Genomic DNA, 25225 nt, shown 5'->3' with positions numbered 1-25225 from the left:
CAACATCGGTTGCTCTGATGTCATAGTAATGATTAACTGTATCATATCATAGCTCAGAAGATTTGTGAGCTTGTCTTGTTAGAGAGGCATTTTAGCCAGAGAAAGTCTAGGGGAAAGTGAAATTTAGCATGAAGTAAAAGCTAGAAAGAAAACATTTGCGAGCAAATGCATGATAATCTATTCAGTTAGAATTGTCACTGAAATAGCCCCTTTCAAATCGGTGATAGCTGTTAAGTCAATCAAAACGAACCGAAAAACCCCAACAAATTGTTGCTATAATGTAACTCATTGAATTCTAGCTCACTGAAAAGGAAAGGTATAAAAAAACATTTTTGTCTACACATCTTAAGTGCTAGTATCTGAAATCACGACTTGCAGTTTGAATGCTAGCCAGTACAGTAGTATCATCTGCAAGTTCATTCTTTGTATGTTAGACATGATAGCCTTTCTTTCTATCTCTTACATGTTGGACACTAAAGCATCTTTAAAAATCTTCTTGATACAGTATAAAAATTACAAACACTAAATATTACAATAGATAGATGATTCAAAACGGTTTGATTCGTTTTGCATTTGGTAGGCCACCAGTCGGATTCGAGTCACCTCTCGGAGGGGTAGGCGGGGTCATAGTTCGCGGTGTCACTCTTGGTTAGCGCAGAAAAGTGAACGTTTTTAGCTGTCAATCGGATATTTCGTAAAATCTTGATATGGCTGCCAATTCGCCAAGTTCTCACTGGTGTACTGAACCTCCATGGCGTATATCGGAACCAGGATGTGTCCGAACACATAATTTTCCAAGGCCATGGAAGAACGCGGCTTCAACAAGACAGTACAGCAGTTCAGTGTCGATCGAAGCCAACAATCTGAGGCAGAAGTACAATGTATGTACGTATAAAAGGCTGTGTGGGATCATATCAGACTCAGCGGGAGATGTCACATTACCATGCTTTTAAATTTTTCAATGATCTAAGCCGGTTTGAGCGTGGGTGCAAGTTTGTATAATGAACGTAACATGCAACTCGCTTATAAGCCAAAACGAATCAAACCGTTTTGATTTTGCATCATGAACGGGGTCTTATGATGTACACATTGTTCTACGTTTAAGATTACATAAATCATGATTGATTAAACGCTCTTTTGCAATTGTATCTTGATCAACAGTAGTAGTATAACCTAATTTTACGTAATATTCTTGTCTAATTTTCCGAATAATTTAAAGCATTCAGTACATACAAATTTCGGCTGTAATAATGATAACCTTTTGTCACTAGTTTTAATATCTGTTTGGTGGTATCCTCTAGTGGAAAAATCTACCACCTAAATACAAGTGGTTAGTAAATCACATAAAACATTGTCAGTAATGCGTTGTTTTAGCTCTCCTTGTGAGTGATGCACAGTAACCCTAAAGTTGAAAACTAGTCAGCAAAAGGTTTTTGCCGTGTGACTCCTTGTTCTGTGGTGTAGCATTTAAGCTCTCTTCAGAACCATGTTTACGCCTTTAACAGGCTTGCTGATAAAAAATCCTTCAAAATTGAATGGTAAATCCAAAGTGATTATTGCAAAATGACGGTCAAGAATGGCCATCATGGATAATTGTCCGCTATGCGCCTTGTTAGAAAGAAATTACGCTGAAAATAAAAAGATTTACCCTCAGCGAATTTTTTTCCTTGACTAAAATTGTCGGTCAATTGAAAGGCAAAGGGTTCATTATATGGAAACTTTATCAAGCGACAAGCGTAGACGTTAACGTTGGCGACAATTAAGCAAATCTGATTTTGAAAGGCAAAGATTTTGATACTTATTGTTGGCCACTTCATGCATCAGAAGAAAAATGGGTTTAAGGTGCATGATATCTCCGAGTAAAATTGCATGAGTATTTCTCATTTCTCAGTATTGTAATCAGGAACTGGTTTCTTCTTCAATTTTATCGGAGCACTCGTTACGAGCTTAAGTCTGCCTTCAGCCTTGTTTTCTTCAACACTGATGAAGGTTTTCATGGGTATCGAAGACCTAGTTCCTCTCGCTGCCGCCTAGTTCCATTTCGGGAGTCTGCTGGGTGTTTACAGTGTCGGTTCCACCTGCCATTTCTCCAGTTCCACCTGCCTTTTTCCCAGCTCCACCTGTCATTTCTCTAGTTCCACCTGCCATTTCTCCAGGTCCACCTGCCATTTCTCCAGTTCCACCTGCCGTTTCTCCAGTTTCACCTGCCGTTTCTCCAGTTCCACCTGCTTTTCCCCCAGTCCCACCCCCAGTTTCACCTGCCGTTTCCGCAGTCCCACCCGCCGTTTCTCCAGCTCCGCCTGCCGTTTCCCCAGTTCCACCTCCGGTGATCTGATGGGTGCCAACAGTGTCGGTTACCACCTTTGCCCCATTTCCGCCTGTCGTTTTCTCAGCTCCACCTGCCTTTGGTAGAGTTCCACCTACCATTTCTCCAGGTCCACCTGCCGTTTCCCCAGTTCCACCTGCCATTTCTCCAGGTCCACCTGCCGTTTCCCCAGTTCCACCTGCCGTTTCTACAGTTCCACCTGCCGTTTCTACAGTTCCACCCGCCGTTTCTACAGCTCCACCCGCCGTTTCTACAGTTCCACCCGCCGTTTTCCCATCTCCACCTGCCGTTTCCCCAGTTTCACCTGCCATTTCTCCAGTTCCACCCGCCATTTCTCCAGTTCCACCTGTCATTTCGCCAGTTCCACCTGTCATTTCCCCTGCTCCATCTGCCGTTTCTTCAGCTCCACCTGCCTTTGCCTCATTTCCACCTACCCTTGACCTAGCTCCACCTGCCCTTGCCCCATTTCCGTCTGCCGTTTCCCCAGTTCCACCTCCGGTAATCTCCTGGGTTCCAACAGTGTTGGTTCCTCCTGTCGTTGCCCCAGTTCCACCCCCGGGAGTCTGTTGGTTGGTTGCAGCCGCGCGTTTGTTGTCCTTATGGGTTTCACCCAGATGAAATCGTGCCCTGAACCGGATCATCATTTTCTCCACCAACTCCGACGTCAGTGTCAGCAGCAGTGTCAGCAGAAGTCCGTAAGAAGCATTAAGCACAATAAAGATGTACTCGGGAACTCTGCTGTCGACGTAAGGATAGATGAAACCAAAAATCCAGGTTAACCCCATCATGAACGAGATGCGCATGTAGACCCATGCCTTACTGCTCCCTGAGCGCGACAATGCCGCGTCAGCTATCTGAAATGATTTGCGTATAGATAGCAAGACGAGGGTAGTCAACACAGCATTGACGAGGAGTGCGCAGGAGACAGGAACTCCAAAAGCCACAAAGCTGCCCATTGGATTACCGATCCAACAGTTCTCCCCATAACCCACCCGTACAGAAATGCCGGGAAAGAATTCCACAAACACTGTGGTGGCGACTACAGGCACCGGCATCAGCCAGGTATACAAGATATACTTGTATAGTTTCGCTCTTACCGATCCCTGGCGAAACGTCAGAAACAAATCGTAAGACAGTGCGTTCATGGATGTAAAGGCCGTCAGTATTAGGTAGTGCAGAAGTATCGCAGACGCTGTACAGGCCGGTCCGGGAGGGACCAGTACACGTAATACAAATAGGGTTTCAGCTATCGCCATGCATAACATCATCTGAACCTTCAACTTTGCCGAGACGTTCTTCCACTGATCAGACCTGACAGTGTGGACTACGAAAACGACCACGGCTACAGCCGACGCTGCCACAAGAACCAGGGTTAAGTAACCCTGGTCAACTTCCCAACTATTGATTGTTTGACCTTCCTGTGTGTCGTTCGAAACGTTCGAAAAATACCCCAGTAGGCAATCTCCGCAGACCGATGCTGTTGTGTTCAGTATGGCCACCTGCTCAGCTGGGCAGGTCACGTTAGAACTTAACAGGTGAACACTACCATTGGGAAGGACATTGAACTCTTCGGCCGTGAAGGTCCAAACGGGTCTGCTGCAATTCTGGAGAGGGGCAGTTTTGTTTGATGAGCCATGGCTTACGGACGAAATCGAGAAAAGTCGGCATGTGTCTGCAAACGGGTCGTAGAACGTGTTGGAGGGACATTGTGTTGGGCTATTTTCGCGACTTTCATCAAACTGACGAGAATTTTCGCGACGAGCATCAAAGTTAAACAGATGAGTTAATGAGATGTCAGCCACATTGATTCTGCCTTCTGCATCGTCTTCGTTAACACATCTCAGATGTGCTGCAGCAGCAAGGGAAAGTCCATCGCAAAGAGCACAGTGTATGTTTTTGTAAATCTTATCAGGACTTCGTAGAGTAAGCCTGTAGGACCTGCAAGCATCACAATTTGAATTCGACAGATAGACCTTGTGAGGAATACATTGTCTTGCCTTAAACGGATCAAATTCTAGTATTTTAGTTCCTTGACAATTTTCAGTGCTATCTAACATGTTGTTGTATAATTCTGTGCCTCCAAGGAGATGCACAGAAGAATCAACCAGCCCAGAGCACACAGATATGGCAGACCAAAAGCTTACTGCTGCAATGTTTGCATTGTTACACGAAGCACAGAATATGTTTCTGTATTGGATATTTGTTGAGTTGTCCTGCAGAGGTATCCGGTAGACCAGGTCACTCGGGTTGTAGGGATTCACTTGTTTCGAACACTCTTGCCTGGTGATGTCATCTGGCCAGTCATCAGGGCAGTCAGCGACCAGCCAGTAGGCGGACTTGCCGCAGCCAGGTAGACACTTCCACTTTTTGTGACGCTCAGACGGTGTTTGAGCCATGTCTCCGCACACTTCTCTGTGGGACACAGGATGACGACAACTATATTTTAGTCGTTACAATAAAAAAAATATACCGAAATTTGTCTGGGCGGCTGGGCCCGATTTGGAAATCCAACAACCCTTACACACACACACACACACACACACACACACACACACACACACACACACACACACACACACACACACACACACACACACACACACACACATACACACACACACACACACACACACACACACACACACATACACACACATACACACACACACACACACACACAAATACAGAGACGAAGAGAGAGAGAGAGATATGTAGACTGTCACACTAAAGCTACTGCAGCTTTGCCAATGTCATGACGTGGTTCAAGCAAATGTCTTCGAACCAAACCAACATCCTGTCATTCTTCCGCAGTAATTTGGTTTTCATAACATAGTATGTACATGGGTGTAATGAATATGAAGTGTTAATCAACTCTATGACGTTTACGCACTCCACGTCTTCACAGCAGTCAGCGAAAAAGCTGCAGTCCTGGTCGCACTGACAAGAGAACCTGTCGTTTGATTCCCGCCGTCCGCATCTTGTCCCGTCCGATAAACGGCAGGTGCTAGTGCGGGAGAGGGAACAGTCTTTGCCTTCCCTCGACGTGGGATCTATCAAAGATTTAAAACAGCAAACGATGCATAATTTGTTTTGTTTTTATCATGCATATGTCTTGATTAAGAGGAAATTCGTAATGGTCTGTATCCAGTTTAAAACTTTCATTTAGAATAGACTGCTCAATGTAGCGCTACTGAAACAACAACCGTACGCAATTCCTACGAATCTAATCATGTTAGAACGAACTTCAGAAAAGGTATGAATTTTCGTGCTTAGGTTTTTGTCCGCAGTAAAAGTGAAACTCTCAATTTCTGTGTGCTAAATATTGATAAGTTTAGGCATTCACGCTGCTTTTGTCATGGTGATTCTTTGATGTGAGAACAAATGATGATAACTATGACCAAACCACGTATTTGCGGGCATAGGAAAAGTCCCGAGCCTTGAAGCTTTCTTACCAGCACATTCCATCACGTCGCAGTAGTCCCACGTCAATTCCTCGTCCGTGGTGTAGCACCAGGGCCGCTCCTTGTTGTCAGGGTTACGGCAGAAGTTTTCCTCCAGGCCTGCATCAGGATGAGCCTGTGGTGTGTGGGGATGGCTGTGGGGGGTCTGGGAGTCCCATCTCTGACACACCCGGTCTCCTGCCCTGTAGAGGGGGTACTTCGTGATAAACAGTAGGACATCTGCTGTCTCTTATAAAAGATTATCTCAAAATAATCATCTGAAGACTTGTGTGTGTTAAAACCTTACAAAAAGGGTCATCCAAACATACAAAGTAGCAAAGATGACCACGCAACTTGGGCTAATCTTACCTGTTTTTGTGCCCTGCGTAGCTCCTCCCCTTATCGCTCGCGAAGAAGCAACGTGTCGGTACAGCTGATGATGGAAAACAACGAGAACACGTATGTCATATCATGACAAATACAAGTGAGATAGACAAACGCCCTAAGTCATGGATTTTGCAAATTAGAACATCATGTGAATACATGTACTAGTAACTAGAAAGAACATGATTGTTGGTGGAGGTATGGGGTCGTGGAACGTAAATGAAAGACATGACCATACCATCACAGGCGATGGCATCGTCGCAGTACATCCACCTGATGAGGGGGTTGGTGGTGTAGCACCACGGCCTGTCCTTCTCGTCCGGGTTCCTACAGTAGTTCTGCTCCAGCCCTGCCGATGGGTAGGCCTCGTGAGTGTGACCATGGGTGTGAGGATACTGAGAATCCCAGAACTGACAGGATTCAGTTCTGCTTGCACGGCCCCTGTAGCTTACACCTTTGTCTTCCAGGTAATAACAGTCTGTGGACAAAAATTATATATAAACATGTTAGATGCTGACTCTCTTGTGCAAAACATGACAGTAAAGCCACTGGGAGTTGGAAGTATGCAGTTTAAAAGTTTACTGCATAGCAGAGAGGTTGGATAGAATGTGATTATACATGATATCCTTATTGACTTTATCATTTCTGGTGAAGGACTTTGTGCTATGCATATTTTAAACGTGTTGACACGAACATATGCCAGATAGCTTAGCCTCCAAGCAGACCTGATGAATTGCAAAGACCGTGTCCAACTGGAAGAAGAAGCCTAGCTGTACAGAAAAGCATACTTTTTCTGCCAGTTTGATACGGTCTTCGCAACCTATAGATCTGCTTGGAGATTAAGCTAGATCTCGTAAGACTTACCACAGATCCGCTCATCGCTGCCGTCCACACAGTCGGCTCTACCGTCGCAAGTAGCAGCCGATAGGAACAACGCGCCATCTTCACAGGCTGAAGTCTCTGAGGGACACGAATGACACAATCACTCTCTAACAAACTCGCTAGAAACCGCTTTTAAACTGTGTCTCTACATATACCAAAAACAGCTCAGTCGTAAAATTGTTGTATTCACCTCCATCTTTTTGTGTTGGAGGAGACGATTTACTTTGAGTGTATAGTCACTCTATAAAACCGATATATTCTATGGCAAATGAGTTGTGTAGAACATGAAAGTAAGGTTATTTCACACATCTAAATTTAAGGGACTCTTTACCGGAAATAACATCTAACAATATTCCACCAGGGTACATTATCAATTCGCCACCCTGAAAAGATACGTCCAAACAGATCTGCAACCCAACGTCACCCAGTATGATGCACTCCTGTATATCTAAACTGTGCATACCTGGGGGGTGCTGCACTAGAGATCTCTCAAGCTAGCTCACTGTTTTTCAAAGTGTAACCCGGCGGATTAATGTTAATGACGGGTAAATCCAAGTCATTTTAGACTACCAATGACATAAACCACTAGAATGGCAACATTTTCGGGAAAATGCAGAATATTCCCCTCCCATTACCTACACCTCAAATATGACATCCTTAGCATTGACTGTAAGGATATGACGAAGTTTCTGCATAAATTATGCAAAGGAGGTCGGCATTAGTATAATTTATGGCCAGGTGTGTCTGGCCTTTCCTAAAGGTACCTACATCTCAAATATGACATCCGTAGCTTTTATGGTTAGGGATGTGCATAAATTATGCATAATGCACTCATTAGCATAATTCATGGCCAGGTTTTCTGACCTTTCCTAAAGGTACCTGCATCTCCTCCGTAGCCTTTACAGTAAGGGAAAAACAAGTTTATGCATAAATTATGCAAATGAGGTCCGCATTAGCATAATTTATGCACAGGTGTGTTCACCTCTCCTAAAGGTACCTACATCTGAAATATGCCATCCGTAGTCTTTACGGTAAGGGATATACATACATTATGCAAATGAGGTCCGCATTAGCATAATTTATGTACAGGTGTGTTCACCTCTCTTTAAGGTACCTACATCTGAAATATGCCATCCGTAGTCTTTACGGTAAGGGATATACATACATTATGCAAATGAGGTCCTCATTAGCATAATTTATGTCCAGGTGTGTTCACCTTTCCTAAATATACCTACATGTCAAATATGACATCTGTAGCTTTTACGGTAAGGGAAATACAAGTTTCTGCATAAATTATGCAAATGAGGTCCTCATTAGCATAATTCATGGCCAGGTGTGTTTACCTTTCCTAAATTTATCTACTTCTCAAATATGGCATTTGCAGCTTTTACTGTAAACGCAATACAAGTTTTTGCATAAATTATGCAAATGAGGTCCTCATTAGCATAATTTATGTCCAGGTGTGTTCACCTTTCCTACAGATACCTACATCTCAAATATGACATCTGTAGCTTTTATGGTAAGGGAAATACAAGTTTCTGCATAAATTATGCAAATGAGGTCCTCATTAGCATAATTCATGGCCAGGTGTGTTTACCTTTCCTAAATTTATCTACTTCTCAAATATGGCATTTGCAGCTTTTACTGTAAACGCAATACAAGTTTTTGCATAAATTATGCAAATGAGGTCCTCATTAGCATAATTTATGTTGAGGTGTGTTCACCTTTCCTACAGATACCTACATCTCAAATATGACATCTGTAGCTTTTACGGTAAGGGAAATACAAGTTTCTGCATAAATTATGCAAATGAGGTCCTCATTACCATAATTCGTGGTCAGGTGTGTTAAACTTTCCTAAATTTATCTACATCTCAAATATGACATCTGCAGCTTTTACTGTAAACGCAATACAAGTTTTTGCATAAATTATGCAAATGATGTCCTCATTAGCATAATTTATTGTCAGGTGTATTCACCTTTCCTATAGGTACCTACATCTCAAATATAACATCCGTACATTGTAACATAAGGTACATATGACTTGCTGCAATACCATTAGTTGAGCTACCACCGCACATCTACTTGGTTTTTGGCAGAAGAAGAAGAAGAAGAAAGAAGAAGAAAGAAGAAGAAGAACAGGCAAGCAAAAACAGTATATCCCCCTTCCCACTGGAAGGGGAATATAAATATCCCACCATCAGATGAAATGATATAGAACTTAAACATTTCTGTGTAACATTTTCAACTACAAAATGAGATTGAACCTAGCTCCAGATTTTATCACACAACCTAAACAAAGCTGACAATAACATTGTTATGGCGACCGTCGCATCTGACTAAAGGTGAACATTAAGTATAAGAAAACTCAAACTTTTGAAAGAATTAAACAAAATTTTTCACACTGTTAACAGGATGTGCCTGTCGTTAATATTTTCTTTCTTGCTGGTTCTCCGTGGCATAATCATAAAATTCTTCCTGGCGACGATAACTACTTGATAGCAGCATCATTATATTCGAGTAGAAGGTACTCACGGCACTGCTCATCGCTATCCGGCTTACAGTCCTGGATTCCGTCACATACCCGAGATCGCTCTATGCATTGTTGTCCATTGCTGCAGCTTACCAGGCCTTGTCGTTCACCTATGTGAACAATGGAATAATAATGGCAAATTATCCACATCACATTGTCGTGAAGAAGACAGCTTTCATCCGCCATGAAATTTTCAAACATGACGTATTCAAGAATAGACCGACAAGGTCGATACCGATATACGCGTTATACGAACACCAGCAAATGCTAAGGAACATCCTACTGTAGATTCAACTTGTTAGATGGCTGCTGCCTTTCAAAAGGTAGATGGTAGTCAACGAAAAAACAAGATTTAAAGTTGTAATTCCATCGCGACAAATATAAAAGTTGTGATGCCATCACGACAAACCGAAAAGTTGTGATGCCAACATCGAACAAGTGAAGGGATCGAAAGATGCACTCTTTGCAAGAATTAGTTGAAATATGGAGCTCATTTAGAATGACTGATTCCAAAAAATATATAAGCTGTGAAATAGAAAAGTGATGAAACCTCCGGAAACAACACGCTGTTCCATCTACATGCATTCAGCGGGAGTAAAGTTCTACTTACAGCAGTAGCTCTCGTCTGAGTTGTCTCCGCAGTCGTCTCTGCGATCACATACTTGGTTCTTGCTGATGGTAAGTCCATTATCACACATTTCGGTGTCTGTATCTGGGAGAGACAGAAAAAGTAATTGGATATGAACAACTAGAGCCAAAATATTTTGTAATGTTTATGAATATCATCTGTGGGGACACGGCGTTTGGACATGAACAGATTTGAGCTGAACTGAGAATTCTCGTTTCTTACTCATTATGTTCACACATGCATTCCCAAATCGGAAATATGGCCAGTGGTTGAACAGGAAAGAATGCTAGTGACTAGAAGAAAGTTCGGAACTTCTACAGGATAGGGATGTTGGTGAATTCTTTTTGCTGGCGTCTTCCTTTTTGAATCAGCATGGTTCAACTCCAGGCAACTCCGCTAAGATTCTTAAAAATGCCTACCGCAGTTTCTTTCATCGGTTCCGTCGTCACAGTCCACAATCCCGTCACAGATCAGCTCATGCACGTCACAGTCTCCGTCCGAGCAGACCGTCTTCTCATGATCAACTCCGGAGCAAGCTGGACAAACACAAGCAGACACAGGAGTAATTTAACTACGTATACACTGGGTTGGAACGGACGCGATACATCGCAGTTTTAAATATTCTAGTGGCCAAATCTATTTCTTTCCTAAAGATCAAACAAATAAGGAAACAAATGAATGTCATGTGTGGTATCTAAATGTACACTATCATATGACACAAAAAGGCAAGTGGTACCGATGCATGATTTTGGAGGAGGAGGTGGAGGAACAGTCGGAATGATTATTTCGTTTATCGCCTTAAATATTCCTTCTACTGCTTTGTGAGAAGCCTAGGAAACGCTCTAAATGTAAAGAAAACACGGAACATTCTCGTTTTGAAAATAGCTCAGGGAGTCTTCAATAGTTGGTCCCTAGATGTGATCTTTCGCCAATACATTTTCTAGCAGTGACAACGTACAACAGAACTAAAAAGTGATTTGATCGGAATGAAAAGGTTATAGACTTGTAACATATGACTACATCTGAAAACAGCGTAGAAATCATCATGTGTGACTTCATTATGAAATCTAAGGTTAAACAAAAAAAACACGGTGTACCAAACAATAATATTCTATATATTGATAGGCAGCAGGTTGAAGACTATGGATAAGGTACAGGTGTTTTAAATCGGTGACGAGGCTCAGTATCTTTCATACTATGCATCTTCACTTGCTTCTACCATAAAATGTCCAATTTGCAGGAAGTAAGTTTACGACAAAAGAGGCATTCTTCGACATGAGTATCCATTTTACGATATTGTTTTTTTCTGCCATCTACGGCACATATTTGTTCATTTTGCAGCTTCTTTGTACGATTTTCAGTATAGTCGGAAACTTTTTTTTTTTCAAACGGACGAAAATTGATGCGTGCGTGGATGTCATCCATCCATATAATCGAGTCAGTGTGGCCTTACCTTGGAAAAAATTGATCTCGTTGATTTTGTTAGTTTGATTCCACGCAGTAAACTCCATGCGCCAGTGTTGTGCGGTGGCGAGGAATCCACTCAGATCACCTGATTTCACACCGGCGAATTCCTTCACGACGCCCCACTGCTGTCCTGCTGATGTTGAGGACAAGACGGTCACGTCTAGTGTACCAGAGTGCCAAAGACGAATCCGGGATAGTGACATGAGGGTCTGGAGGTCAAACGTGAGCTGCCAGGTGCCCTCCTCGTGGGCGCGCCTCCAGCCGGTTTGTACATTGGAGTCCAGGACGTAGCCAGCGACGTATCGGACACCTCGGTTATCCTGCCAAACGTCTGGGGTCACCCATGTAGGGTCGGTCTCCAACCATCGACCTAGACAGTAAAAGCCTTTCGTCAGTATTGTTATCATTCCCTCCCAATAAGATACATTCAAGGACAAGCCTGACCGTCGCATTCTTAGCATGCATGTGTAAAACATGTATAACTTGTTGCTCACCCGATCGCGCAAATGTGCCTGACAGACATTGGCACAATCCCCACAGCACCAGCAGAGCTGCTCTGATGGCCGACAAGTTTCCCATTTTGCTTTGAGACTTGTACGGTTGCCTCGCGTGTTGTACAGCTTTTCCCGCGTCTTCGCTGTTGCGAACTACTGCTGGCTGATCGTGTCGTACGAAGTCGCCTAATCATGCACGGCCGAATGAGTTTCTTGTCTCTTGCACGAATTGTCACAGGGCAACCAATAGCTAGACCGTACATAATATATGGTGACGCCCAGGTACATGCATAGGATATTTTCTGACGTGTTTTTCGTGAATCATTCAAAGACATGGGCTCTTTGCGTGTCGGGTTTTTTTACGAGTATTGCAACAACATTGAAAACAACACATACATTTGTATGTTACTTCTGTGTGTCCACACATGATCATAAAACTGATGACGTTTTTCTAGCTCTATCGATCATAAACGTTAGCAAAAGGCTTTTTGAAAAAAGGATTTTAGTTTGTTATCCTTTACACGGATGCAACAGCGAACTTTGGTGACGACTCTGGCAGCACGGGACTGTTCTATGTGAACTGAAATATATGCGTTGGTACCAGGCGGTTCATAGAGAGACTTATAAGCTCCACTTATGCGCAAAACAAGGCATGTGCAGGTGTGTTCGTATACCTTAGGGCTAGTTGATTACTTTGGCACCGCGCACCACTGTGCCGGGGGGGGGGGGGGGGGGTCACATTGTGACAACAACATTCTCCGCTCAAAATCCAGTCATGGCGACCGACGGGCTCCTATATGGCTAGGTTAAGACACGCCGAAGTCCGACTCAAGTGTGCAGTGTGTCCTTCCAATGGTTGAAATGTCCAATGTCCAGATGGTTCAGATGAGGAGAATTGCACAATCAATAATTGTCACTTTTCCGATTATTTTAAGTGTGAAAACAGTGGCATCTGATAAACTATCAATGCCAGTTTAACGTCTTTACTGTCTGCGTTTTTATCATTATCGTCTTCATTATACTGGTAGAGACTTGAAGAGCGGGAAAAAAGCCGTAGAAACTTAAGTCGGCTTAAGACTGCAAGAACTGATTTATGATTTTTTTCAACTGAGCAAATAACGTTAATCATATTCATATAAATGCAGAATTAAGCTCATGACCCTCATTATTATATCAATTAGTACGAAATATCGTCTTCTTCTTCTTCTTCTTATAATACCCACAGTCAATTTTTCTACTACCTTCGTGGGAGCTCGGAGGTAAATTGGTCTTTTCAGAGGTGTGACTTTTCAGAGGTGGATTGAAGAAAGGAAGTTAATCGCAGAACTGTACTAACATTGTAAGTAAATGCTTTATATACCAGTACTCAGTACTGTGTTTTATTAAATTGTACGTCCCGACCTACCCCTCCCTTCGCTACAGTCGACTATTCCAGCTCGATTCCAATAACACAGTCACGTGACCCAAAATCCAAGATGGAGGGTGTTTCAAATTTTTAGATACAGTCTGACGAAGAAATCGCTTCTTATGCAGGAATGAAAAGGATAGAATGGTAGGTACCGGTTGATACAGAACTATTGCACAATATCTAGACCATTTGGGAAGAATTTTCGCCCATTTGACTTTGAATGGAAGTTTGCTGGAAATAATTTTATATGGCGAAGAGGTGGGAGGGGGGCGACAGTCGATCACTTTCATCAGGCAGCAGAAGATTAAATATCTGTACAGATCCAACGCTAGATATAGGAAACTAACATACCAAAAACGGTTCTCTAATTTTAACCTGATCCTGTATGATTTATACAATACTAGTTACTACTATAGACTCAAGATATTGTCCTACACTAGTATATGTATTTTGATAATTTATGTATTTTCAGAAGGTTAAAATACGTTACATACAAAAAGTTGACATTTCAAAGTCTTTGTAGTTTCAACTTAAGTTTTTTTATAAACATGCATTTAAGGTGAGATAAACCTAAAGATCATATGTTATCTTTTAGACTGTCAAGTCTATTATTCATGCTTTTAACTAATGTTCTTGAATCATGTTTTCTCATATCTGGTTTCTGTCACTGTGTGTTCAAAGGTAAAAAAAATTAAGGACGAAATATGAAACAGGCAGACAAGATGGATACAGAAGCCTGCGGTATCAAGCGGCGCGTCAATTCTTCCCGCAAGCGGCGACGTGACCCGACCGGAAGCACACCCGCAAAAGGAAAGATCGCCAGACAGATCTGTTTTACAGAAGGCACAGCCAACCAGGTACAATCCTCGGACACTGCTGTAAAACAGAGAACTTCTACAACAACGTATTGTGAGAGAACCTGCAGGACAAATAGAATACCACCATCTAAATCTGTCAGTAACCACGAAGAAACGCCCTGGAATCAAAAACTTGTGACAAACACTAGTGCGGTGTCTTGTGGTCAGCCATCGAGAAGACCCTTGTTTAAAGGGAATAACAGCCAAGAAATGAAGGGGAAGCAGAAGTACCAAGATGTGACTGACTCCAGGAAGGTTGTCTCAAGACAAGAAGAGGTACCATCTGGAAGGGCAGGTCAGAGGTCAAGTTCAGTGGTAGTGGCAACAGAAGTGAAAAGACCACAGGACATGTCGGTGAGGAAAAGGCCCTTTCCTTGTGCAAGTTCTACACCAGGACCCAAAGAGTCCCTTCAGGTAAATATGCATGTATCGTAAAACTTGAATTACTGTAGTACACTTTATCTTCACAGTAGCAAAATTTCACGGTGTAAGGAATTGACATTTTCACGGTGGTGGCAAGTGATTCACAGAACGGATGTGTGAAGGATTCATGAATAACAATTTTTTTGTTTCACGGTGATGATAAGTTAAGTGAACATAAACTCAGATGATAAAGTTACAGTGAAAGAAACAAAAATTACTGTAACTCTTAATTAATGTTGGGGGTGGGGGGGTGGTGTTAATGATAATCCTTACTTAAGGATTTTTTATCTGCTAGTGAAGTACTAGTAGCTATGAAACATGTCATCTGTGGACATGATTGTTCATCGTCAATAACAAGGAAATAGACTGGTGATAGTAGAAATTTTTTCACCCTACTTGTAACCTGTGGACTAGTCTGTGTAACGCAAACTCCAGCTGTCCTTGGGTTTCTCTCCCCTCCCCGCGGGTTGCGAGGCGGTTACAGGGTGGCGAGCTGTCACAGGAGGCTTGATTGAATTCAGGCTACCTGTGGACTATGTGCTACAATCTCCAGAGCATTGTGTGTAACAATATGATACTACTTTCAGAATTTCAAGGTGTTGCTAATTTTATTCATCATTGCAACATCTCAATATTACAACCACAGGAGTGTCCTGGTACACCAGATATGCTGTTCCCAGATGAAGACTGTAACAGTGTAGACCCTCAGGACAGTTTTAACTCGAGCGACACTCTGTTTGCACAGATGAACCTCAGCAATCTACAGGTTAATGTCAGATCTTATTTGTTTAACTTCTTTATTACAGTACTAGTACTTTTTAAAGTACAAAGAGCCTTAAGACATGATTAAGGCTTGTTTTCTCTGCTCATTGTATGTAACAAAAATGTACACAATTTCCTTAGATATCACTCACAATCAGAAACAACAAATGTTATTAACGTCAAGTCAAAAATATAGTAAACATACACGCCACTTTTCAAGTTTATATTTAATTTGGTACATGTACATACTGAATGAAGCTAGAACTAATATAGAAGAAGAATTAATGTAAAAAAGAAAACAATGAAAAGATTTTTGCTTTGCGATTACCATGCATAGAGTCCATTCCGAGTCACCGCGAGGGTTGTATAATAATATTTGTAATCATTTTGAAAAGTTTCTAATAAAAGAATATCTGACTAACAATAGTTCTAAATTTTTCTAAAAGATCAAATACAAAAATATGAATTTATTTGAATTTAATTAGATGATTTAGAAATATTTTGAAAGTAACTGCACAAAAACCTCTTTATTTGTAATAATTTCTAAACATCAATGTGACTATTTAACTTTTAGAAATATTCACAAGAAATGGTAGAAAATGGTTAACAATGGTAGAATGGTGATTGCCCCCATAAAAGTAGGTGCTAATCTGGCCCTTCTGTCTGCCTTTGTACATTTTAGACTTCACTGCAGGACACCGCTCGGTCCTTTGTGGAGAGCATTCTTCCCTAAACTTCGCAAGGATGTGTGAATTGCTTTCTTCCCAGCCCTCTGACCTATTTATAGAGATGTTACAAATAATGGTAGAAAATGGTAAGAAATTGTAAAAAATTGTGAATAATGGTAGAATGCTGTTACCATTATTTAGAAACCATTGTAAATATCATATTCTACATCATGAATATTTCTAAAGTTAAAGAAAACTTAAGAAATATTTAGAAAGTTGAAATCACATTCAAAATATTTCAAAAGTATCAAATCTCTTACACAAATAATAACAATAACTTGAAAATAGTTCTGAATTATGACAATAACAACCCTCGCGGTGACTTGGAATGGACTCTAGCCCTCTTACCGTCTTTCTTTCATGTTAATTCAATTTTCTCTTCACTGTTCAGGAATCAGAATTGGCCAATCAGACAAAAGAATCCATGTCTACAGGAGATAACATCATCATGCCTTCTGCATCATTGTCAACATCTCAGAATGAAAACAGAAGTGGAAACACACGTGTACAGAAAGAGAAGATATTCTCTGATGGATCCAGTAAGACTAGTCATGAAGTTGAACTTGAGGGGTTGAATGAATCAAAACACAGTGGAGGAGATGCGAGTACAGGAAATTTTAACCCATCTTGCAAGTCAATTACACTTTCTGGAAAAGTATTTCATACCAGTGGACAGAGACAACAGCTGAACAATACAGCTGTCCAAAACCAATGTGCACAATCTTCATCATTTGTGCAGAAAGAAAGTTATACAAAATACACTAAGCCATCGCAAGACAATGTTAGGGAGAAGACAAATAATGTACCCGCAAATTCGAAGGTTTTGAAACAAGAAAATGTTAAAGACAATTGTTTGGGTGATGACATAACAAAGCAACAAACTGTGCATGTGGCAATCAAGTCCACAATGTCCACACCCAAGCCAACAGGTTCCCTAAGGGATAGAATTAAACAGGCACTTCAAACCAATGTCAAGAACACCACACCTCAGGCTACCAAGACCAAACAGATGAGGGAGGAGTCGGTTACCAAGGTGATAAGTGATGCAATGGAAACGTATGAGAAGACTTCAGACTACGATGTTGGTCCATTCTATGGTCTGCCTTCCAGAGTGAAGGAATTACTCTTACAACATCGAGGGATAGGGAAGCTGTATGGTGAGTTGAGGATAACAATTCTTAGCGTGGTTGAAAAGATCTTATAATCTCATTTGGTCAACAACTGAAACGTTTTTACGAATACCGATGATTGCAAAATTCTGCATCATTTCTTTAAAATCTGAGCTTCTGAATTCCTTTTGTATCCTATTTTTGGAGCATTCAGTCTCATGTTTTTGCAGTCATTTTTGCAACTGACGTTTCACTAAAGGACTATAAACCGTCACCTTCACCTAGTCCCATCCTCATCTTAACAAGATAAACATATAGACATGAACAAGACCGAAACGTCCAAAATAAGACAAGTTTACTTTAAGCCACGCTGTACCCAAGAAGAAAGAGATAAAACATGTGCTCACTGTTCTTGAACTTGAATTACATTAAAATCGCCAGCATGTATCTCACTAATTTGTATTCTCTCACCCTATTTAGATTGGCAGAATGAGTGCCTCACCTTAGACACTGTTCAGAAGAGGGGAAATCTGATCTATTCCCTCCCGACTAGTGGTGGGAAAACCTTGGTGGCTGAGATCCTGATCATGAAAGAGATCCTCTGTAGGAAGAGGGACACCCTGCTCGTTCTACCATTTGTTTCTATTGTGCAAGAAAAGGCAAGAATGCACAAATTTCTATTTGCTCTCTTTAATTTTTAAGTGACACATACTTACTAGTAAATTAATGTATTTGAAGCTTAGACATTTCAAGTAGTTTCCTACACGGAAAAGGGATTTTCTTTGTATGGTGAGTATAACAGTATGTATAAATGTATGTGTTGAATATGTAGCTAAGGTTTGTGAGTGCTGCTGTACTAGTGGTGCGGATCGGTCCGGCCGGACCGGTTCCGGACTTGTAAAACGTTTAGGTTCAAGTCCAAAAAAACCTAAACGTCTGGAAACAAGTCCGGACTTGAAAAAAAATTCTCTAACTCATACACTCCTTTTTGTTTTAAACCATCTTAAACCATCCTTAAATCGTGAAATTTGCACTAGAAAAATATTAAAACATTGCTGTTTTTGTGTTTATAACTGAACTTTTGTGTTAATTACTGACTGTATATTATTCCGTATATATAGTTTTCAAATTACATGTAAAATATCTGCCAATATGCAATTTTACATGTAACACGAAAAAATGTTCCAAAATTATTGTTCAGGTCCGGACTTTCAAGTCCGGACCTGAACCTAAACCTCTGGACTCGAGTCCGAACCTAAACCTAAACTCGGCTTTAGATCCACACCACTATGCTGTACTATGAGCTACTAGTTCATGTAGGGAAGGCATCAATAGCAAAAGTCCATTCTGACCGTCCATCACAATTAGCAGTTCAACCAATGATAGCACACCAATTTGCAGTTTGGCCAATGATCATGAGAGAGTGGCTGCATGTCAGTATTTTCATGTTGTCATTTTACATTCTACAGTTTGACAAGGGGAGGGGGGCTATGGGATCGTTCTATGTTGTAAGTTTATTTGAAAGATGTATGCATAGATGGTGGAATAGTTCAGTTTAGTATGACTCTTATAGTTAACCTGCCAAAAGCTTTGGTTGAAGCTTTCGTTGATTTCCTTTTATCAGGTACGCACAATTTCTCCGTTTGCTGCTGACCTTGACTTTGTTGTTGAGGAGTATGCTGGGAGTCGGGGACGGTTCCCTCCCAGAAAGCGGCGCCATAAACATGCGCTCTACGTAGCTACCATTGAGAAGGCCAACTCCTTGGTTAACTCGCTTGTGGAACTAGGAAGACTGGAAGAGATCGGCCTTGTAGTTGTGGATGAGGTATGTACAGATTGTGAAGAAGATATTAACTAATTAACAGGTATATTGAAATTCTGTGCATATCTTAGGTTCTTAAAGTTTAACTATATATAAGCCAACTTTAATTTATAACTTCACCCCAAGAGAGTAAATCATCACCTCTGTCAAAACGGAGGTTTGTTTTTTCTTGTCTTTTTCTTGTGTGTGTGTGTGTGTGTGTGTGTGTGTGTGTGTGTGTGTGTGTGTGTGTGTGTGTGTGTGTGTGTGTGTGTGTGTGTGTGTGTGTGTGTGTGTTTGTTCCTGCTGGTTTGTTTCCTTTGGAAATATTAGTTTAGCTTTATAGTTTGTCTGGCTTTCAAGTTATATAGTTTAGCATTGACTTAATAGGATGTAACCCTTTTGTCCATACAGCTCCACATGCTTGGGGAGGGGGGCAGCCGAGGTGCTACTCTGGAGATGTGCCTGGCAAAGGTGCTCTACATCAGCAGTAAGTTTAAAAGTCATTCTCTTGATGGGTTCCTTTTAAGATCTCACATTTTCCAGACTAACTCTGCTAGCTGAAAAAGTACAATTTAGCTACATGGGGGTAATGATTTGCCAGGAGAGTTTGGCCATCATAAGGTATCATTTGCCCCTACAGGGGCTCACTCTCCTGACCAATTATTCAACCCCAGTTTTTACAGAATTCTGCTATCCAAAACCCCTATGCCTGGTGAATGCTACATTTTCCCAGGCCTCTGCCCTGTTTATAGGGTTAGGCAACAAGGAGATGGTGGTATGCTGTTTGTGCACTAAATTACCCCCTTGTAAATAATCCTGACGCCAGGTTCTATTTTGTGTCTGCCTACAACTGTGGTGGATATAGTAGGACTTCATATAAAACATTATAGAAAATGAAGGCAGTCATAATTGTTAAAATGTAATGTAGATACATGTTCCAACACAGTGCAAAGTGGATAGGCTTTGAATGTTGTATTGTTTCCAGAATCTACCCAAATCATTGGCATGAGCGCCACACTGAACAACATCCAAGAACTGCAGACGTTCCTCTCCGCTGAGGTGTACTCAAACAACTTCAGGCCTGTAAGGACGTAAAACTTTCAGCCAATTGAAATGTATTTTCCTTGTAATATATTCAAATTTTGAATTTGGTAGTCATTATTAGAAATACATGTAGTAGAATTATGTAAAGAATACATAAAAACCCCACAATGTCAACAACTTTACATTCCATTGAGTGACTTACATGTATGTTTATTCTATGTTGATTATAGGTACAGCTAAAAGAGTATCTAAAGATTACAGACAGTATTTTTGAGGTGAACTCGAAGGCCTTGTGTCCTGATCAACAGATTCAGTTCTCCAGAATGGTCAGCTACAAGGTAATTCCTTTTTCCACAACAAGAGTCAGGGCTCAAAATACTGGGTGCATGTGCACCTGTGTGTACCCAAAATTGGAGCTGTGCACCTAATTTTTGACTGTGTTTGACTTCTTTTTCCGAGACAGTGGAAGACGAATGATCCCACTTTTTCGGTAATTGGCGGGTGTTGTGATGTTAAAGGGAGAGTAGTTTTCATCTGTAAACGTGTAGAAATCATGAAATGAGGTCAGACTTGAAATGTTAGTATTGCCAGTAGACATGAGTGAAGCATTCCTGATGTTGACACCTGTCGTCCCTACGCAGTACCCTAAAGAGATGCAGTCGCGGGACCCGGACCACCTGGTTGGCATGGTGATGGACGTGATCCCCGCCCACTCCTGTCTGCTGTTCTGTCCCACCAAGAAGAACTGTCAGAACGTGGTGGACATGCTCTGTAAACTACTGCCAAGGTAAAGGGCAGTATTTCTACATTCTTGCATGTAGGGAATGTTCCCTATGAGCCTTCATAACCCCTGCTTCTCCTGTTAGGTCAGTTATTGAATTAACAGTGAGTCAACCTTGTCTTGAACATTGATGTTTCTGACCTAGGGAGAGGAAATGCTGTTTTCAGTCTTATTCAGGCCTTGTTATGTGGTGACAATTGTGTAAAGAAAAAGCTAGTTTGTTTTATGATTGATCATGAGTCATATCACAGTGTTGACTAGAAGTTTATGTCCGAAAGTTTCATTGTTTCAACAAATAAAATCAAAGTGCTTGTGCTTTTGTCAGACAGTAAGTAGCTAGATAGTATATGCTGACTTTGTTGTCGTCAAAAAAGAAATCCTACAATCCTGATGAAGCTATTCACGGCTTCTCTAAAGATACATAAAAAAATCTACAAAGCTCTCATTAAAGATAAATGAACATTGTAAACATTCACACAAAATATAATCTGCATTCACTTTGTAAAACTTGTGAAATAGACTTTAAATTTTATTTCCAGTGCCAAAGAATAGCACAAAAGAAATTGGGCCATGTATGAAGTACATGTATCATTCAGGAGGAGTCATTATTGTGATAAAAGGCTTGTAACATTTTTCCAATCTGAAGATATAGAGACAGATAGTTTCAAACTAGCTCTGATAATTGATTCATCTGTGCCGCAGGACACTCAGAGAACACAAAGTACCCGGGAAGAAAGCCCTTCTGAAGGCGCTGGAGTCCGACGGCAATGGTACGGTCTGCCCCGTACTGAAGTACACCATCCCCTTCGGACTGGCGTACCACCACAGCGGGCTGACCATGGACGAGAGGAGGCTGGTCGAGGAGGCGTACTCTGAAGGGGTGCTGTGTCTGCTGGCCTGCACCTCCACTCTAGCTGCTGGGGTCAACCTGCCAGCTAAGAGGTAACAGTTTTAACCTTCATGCTGCTATGTGTGAAGGTAGCACCATATATGTTGGTTATGGGGTTAGGCAACAGAGAAGAGGTTAACATGTAGCCTAGATAAAGTAGAAGACGAAGTGCATTTTATTGTAGACTGTCCTTTGTATGATAGCGATAGAATAATTCTTTTCAGTTATGTGTTAAGTAAATTCCCCCACTATAGATACCTGAATAGTAGAGAGAAATTTATATTTCTTGCAGCCTTTGATAGACCAACTCTAACTAATCACACAGCCTCCTACATTTATACAATTACCAAGAAGCGAGAGGAAGTCGAAAATAATAGAGTATGCTAGATGTTTATGTACAGTAATACTCGTGAATATGTATATATTTGTTAACATGTGACCTGTGCTTAGCCCAGTGGGGCAAACATGTACAATAAAGGTCTTCATTCATTGTTATCTAAAAAAAGTTGACTTTTATTAGTTTTGAACATTTCAAAGATCTACACCTGTGTACAATATGGCAATGGAATCTTATGGTACATGTACATTCACATGTGTATGTGTATGGACAGGCCTACACTAGGCTAAAATTTGGTTATATTTGATGATCATTTTGATCAAAGCTCCCATGACACCTCAGAAAATGAAGCTTAAAAACATTTAGTAGAAAAATAATAACTCATTTTTGATTAGAAATAGATTTCATAAATCTATTTTAGACTAACACTGTAAATGCATAAATGTTTGCAGTGGTCTTATGTTCACGGTTTTTGCAGTGAACTTTCAGCGCGAACTTAAAACCGCCACGGAAGTTTTTGCCCACCTATGACTGTAGCACTACTTAAAACCGCGAACTTCAAACCACCGCAAACACGCCATTTTCTGCCAACCGTGAAAAAAAAACATAAATGCATTAACAGTAGTATACAAAAATGGATAATGTTATGCTGTTATAAATCTATTATGTACTATGTTTTCATAGCTATCAATTGCTTCTTTTTAACATAGTGATCAGCAAGTTGGTCTTTTCTATCCTATGACCACAGGGTGATCCTGAGAGCTCCGTTTGTTGGGGAACACTTCATCAGCAGAGCCCAGTACAAACAGATGGTGGGGCGGGCGGGACGGGCAGGCATCGACTCCTCGGGGGAGAGCGTCACCATCGTCAAACCTCAGGACAAGGCAAAGGTAATGGGCTCTACCCTGATGTGTCGCCAAAAATAGATTGAGATTTTTCCTATTTCGAATCATTCTTTTTTGATACTGATGTTACTGTAAGTGCAGAAATATTTGTGGGGATTTGATTACGCAGTAGGGAGCAAATAGAGTGTTCGTGGTGGTTTTAAGTTCGCGGTAAACAGTTCACCACAAAAACCGTGAACATCGAACCTCTGCGAACATTTGTGTATTAACACATATAGACCTTGCAGAGATTATCTATGCTCTGCAATCATTTGTTTGGTTATTTTGTGATTTTGTGAATTTGATTGATACATATCTGTCAATGTTTTGTGTCCTTTTGGATCTTCTCTTTTTGTAGATTGTTGAGCTGATTGGGAGACCGTTTGAGAGCTGTCGCAGCAGTCTGATGTATGATGACGGCAAAGGGCTGAGAACTCTCATCCTAAACCTCATTGGTCTGAAGGTAATATATGTATGATGAGCTAGATCGCATATGTACATGTATGTTTCTTCAAAACATGGATCATAATTGGAATATTACTCATGCTGAAACAGTCAGAAGAAGTACAGTAAGCTTCTGTTTTCAAAAAAGTACTTTGGGTATTATGTATTACTCTTGTATGTCTGCGGTTTGTGAAACATTCCATGATTTCAGCCGTGCAAATATTTATTTCCAGCCAACAATTTTGTCGCCAAAACAAAACCCAGACAGCGATACAGTGTGTATGTTAAAGTTAAAATAGTTGCCTGTAGACTAACACTGTAATTTATGCTAATCATATACAGTATATTCTAGTTCATATTTCAAGGCAGTACATAGCAATCTTTGACAGGATAAAGACTTTACTTGATCGCCAATTTACCATCTTTAATCTGTTTCTATCACTTCATTATTCCCTCGTTTCACGTTGTCACAAATTGCATTGCATTTGTCCAAAGATTGCGACGAGCAGAGCGGCCATGTCAGCCTTCCTGAGCCACACCCTCTTCAGCGTACAGTGTGACAGTCAGCAGGACCAGGGGTTCATGGAATTTACCCAGCAGGCCTTGCAGGTGGGGCACATCTTACTGTCCGCATATGTACTGTAAATCTTGAAATGTTCGCTGTGATTTTATATTTCACAATTTTTGGGTGACCTCTTACTGAAAAATGATGACACCGCAAGTATGTTTTTTGTATTTTTGCTGTACTGTAGAATTTTCCCCCTGCAAACTTCGAACACAGCAAAGACCTCCTTTTCCCTCCTACTGCAGAATTTGGTCCCAGCCAAAATAAATGAATTCACAGTATGTTCCGTTAATGATCATGGAGATGAAAAAGTTGTATATAATGGTAGGATAAGGTAGGATAATAAGGTTCTTTACTCACAACCAAGACATACAATCACAGCCGACATTACATCGACCATCTTCTATCACCTTCCCAAACGTAAAGAGGAAGCTCTAAGAAAGGTGACAGATGGTCACCGAAATTTTGGCTGTGATTGTATAACTTGGTTGTGAATAAAAAAGCTTGTTATCCAGTGATTCTTCAACCTGATGAAATTATTCACAAGTCATATAGTAGCTGGAATTTCCAATTTGACATCCAGACTTGTACACAGGTTCATACCAAGATTTTTCACCAGGATATTGTTTAGGTACATGTATTGGAAGGTTAGTTGCCTTTTTACCTAATTCCATCTCATTTTCTTTCCAAAGGACTTGATAGAAGTAGGACTAGTGACAGAGAAACAATTGCTACCAGCAGACAATGGAGATGAGGGTATGCTGCTAGAAGTGACTAGACTAGGACAGGCTTCTTTCAAAGGTTTGTGTCAAATCAGTTTAAGTCTCTAGTGAACTGAAGTTATGGCCAGTAAGCTAGCAAAGGCATGGAAAATGCTTACTCCTTTAGAGACTGCATATCATACATTGATAGCTGTAAGAAATTGTTTCATTGAATTTTTGGATGTATTTCCAAGGAGTTGTGGTTTTATGGACCCAGTTTTGCAACCATTATCGTGCAGGTTCCTTCAGTACCGGTGTACATGTATATTGCTAGAT

The 25225-nt window shown here is 41.0% G+C and overlaps 2 protein-coding genes across 3 annotated transcripts in view; one reads left to right on the top strand and one right to left on the bottom strand.

The window, feature by feature from the left end:
- The window catches only part of LOC136430643 (helicase POLQ-like), a 71042-nt gene that overhangs the window by 41534 nt on the left and 4283 nt on the right, over window positions 1–25225 (top strand). The window contains exons 1-15 of one of the 2 annotated variants that reach the window (XM_066421419.1): window positions 13586–13705; window positions 14243–14832; window positions 15488–15607; window positions 16723–17488; window positions 17921–18099; window positions 19065–19265; window positions 19656–19731; window positions 20230–20327; window positions 20519–20626; window positions 20930–21075; window positions 21772–22011; window positions 23044–23185; window positions 23538–23642; window positions 24119–24232; window positions 24881–24989. In XM_066421419.1, the coding sequence (XP_066277516.1) occupies window positions 14266–14832; window positions 15488–15607; window positions 16723–17488; window positions 17921–18099; window positions 19065–19265; window positions 19656–19731; window positions 20230–20327; window positions 20519–20626; window positions 20930–21075; window positions 21772–22011; window positions 23044–23185; window positions 23538–23642; window positions 24119–24232; window positions 24881–24989 (2971 nt within the window). In that variant the 5' untranslated portion in view covers window positions 13586–13705; window positions 14243–14265. Of the gene's footprint in view, window positions 1–13585; window positions 13706–14242; window positions 14833–15487; window positions 15608–16722; window positions 17489–17920; window positions 18100–19064; window positions 19266–19655; window positions 19732–20229; window positions 20328–20518; window positions 20627–20929; window positions 21076–21771; window positions 22012–23043; window positions 23186–23537; window positions 23643–24118; window positions 24233–24880; window positions 24990–25225 lie in introns of those variants that run through there. The other variant, XM_066421420.1, reaches the window with a different exon arrangement.
- LOC136430646 (autotransporter adhesin BpaC-like) lies at window positions 37–4215 on the bottom strand. The gene has a single exon (XM_066421425.1). The coding sequence runs from the start codon at window positions 3592–3594 to the stop codon at window positions 2011–2013; it is 1584 nt and encodes a 527-aa protein (XP_066277522.1). The 5' UTR covers window positions 3595–4215; the 3' UTR covers window positions 37–2010.

This window comes from Branchiostoma lanceolatum, chromosome 3 (genome assembly GCF_035083965.1).
Source record: "Branchiostoma lanceolatum isolate klBraLanc5 chromosome 3, klBraLanc5.hap2, whole genome shotgun sequence".
In the NCBI taxonomy this organism is placed as follows: domain Eukaryota; kingdom Metazoa; phylum Chordata; class Leptocardii; order Amphioxiformes; family Branchiostomatidae; genus Branchiostoma; species Branchiostoma lanceolatum.
This window is presented reverse-complemented; position numbering and strand designations above follow the sequence as displayed.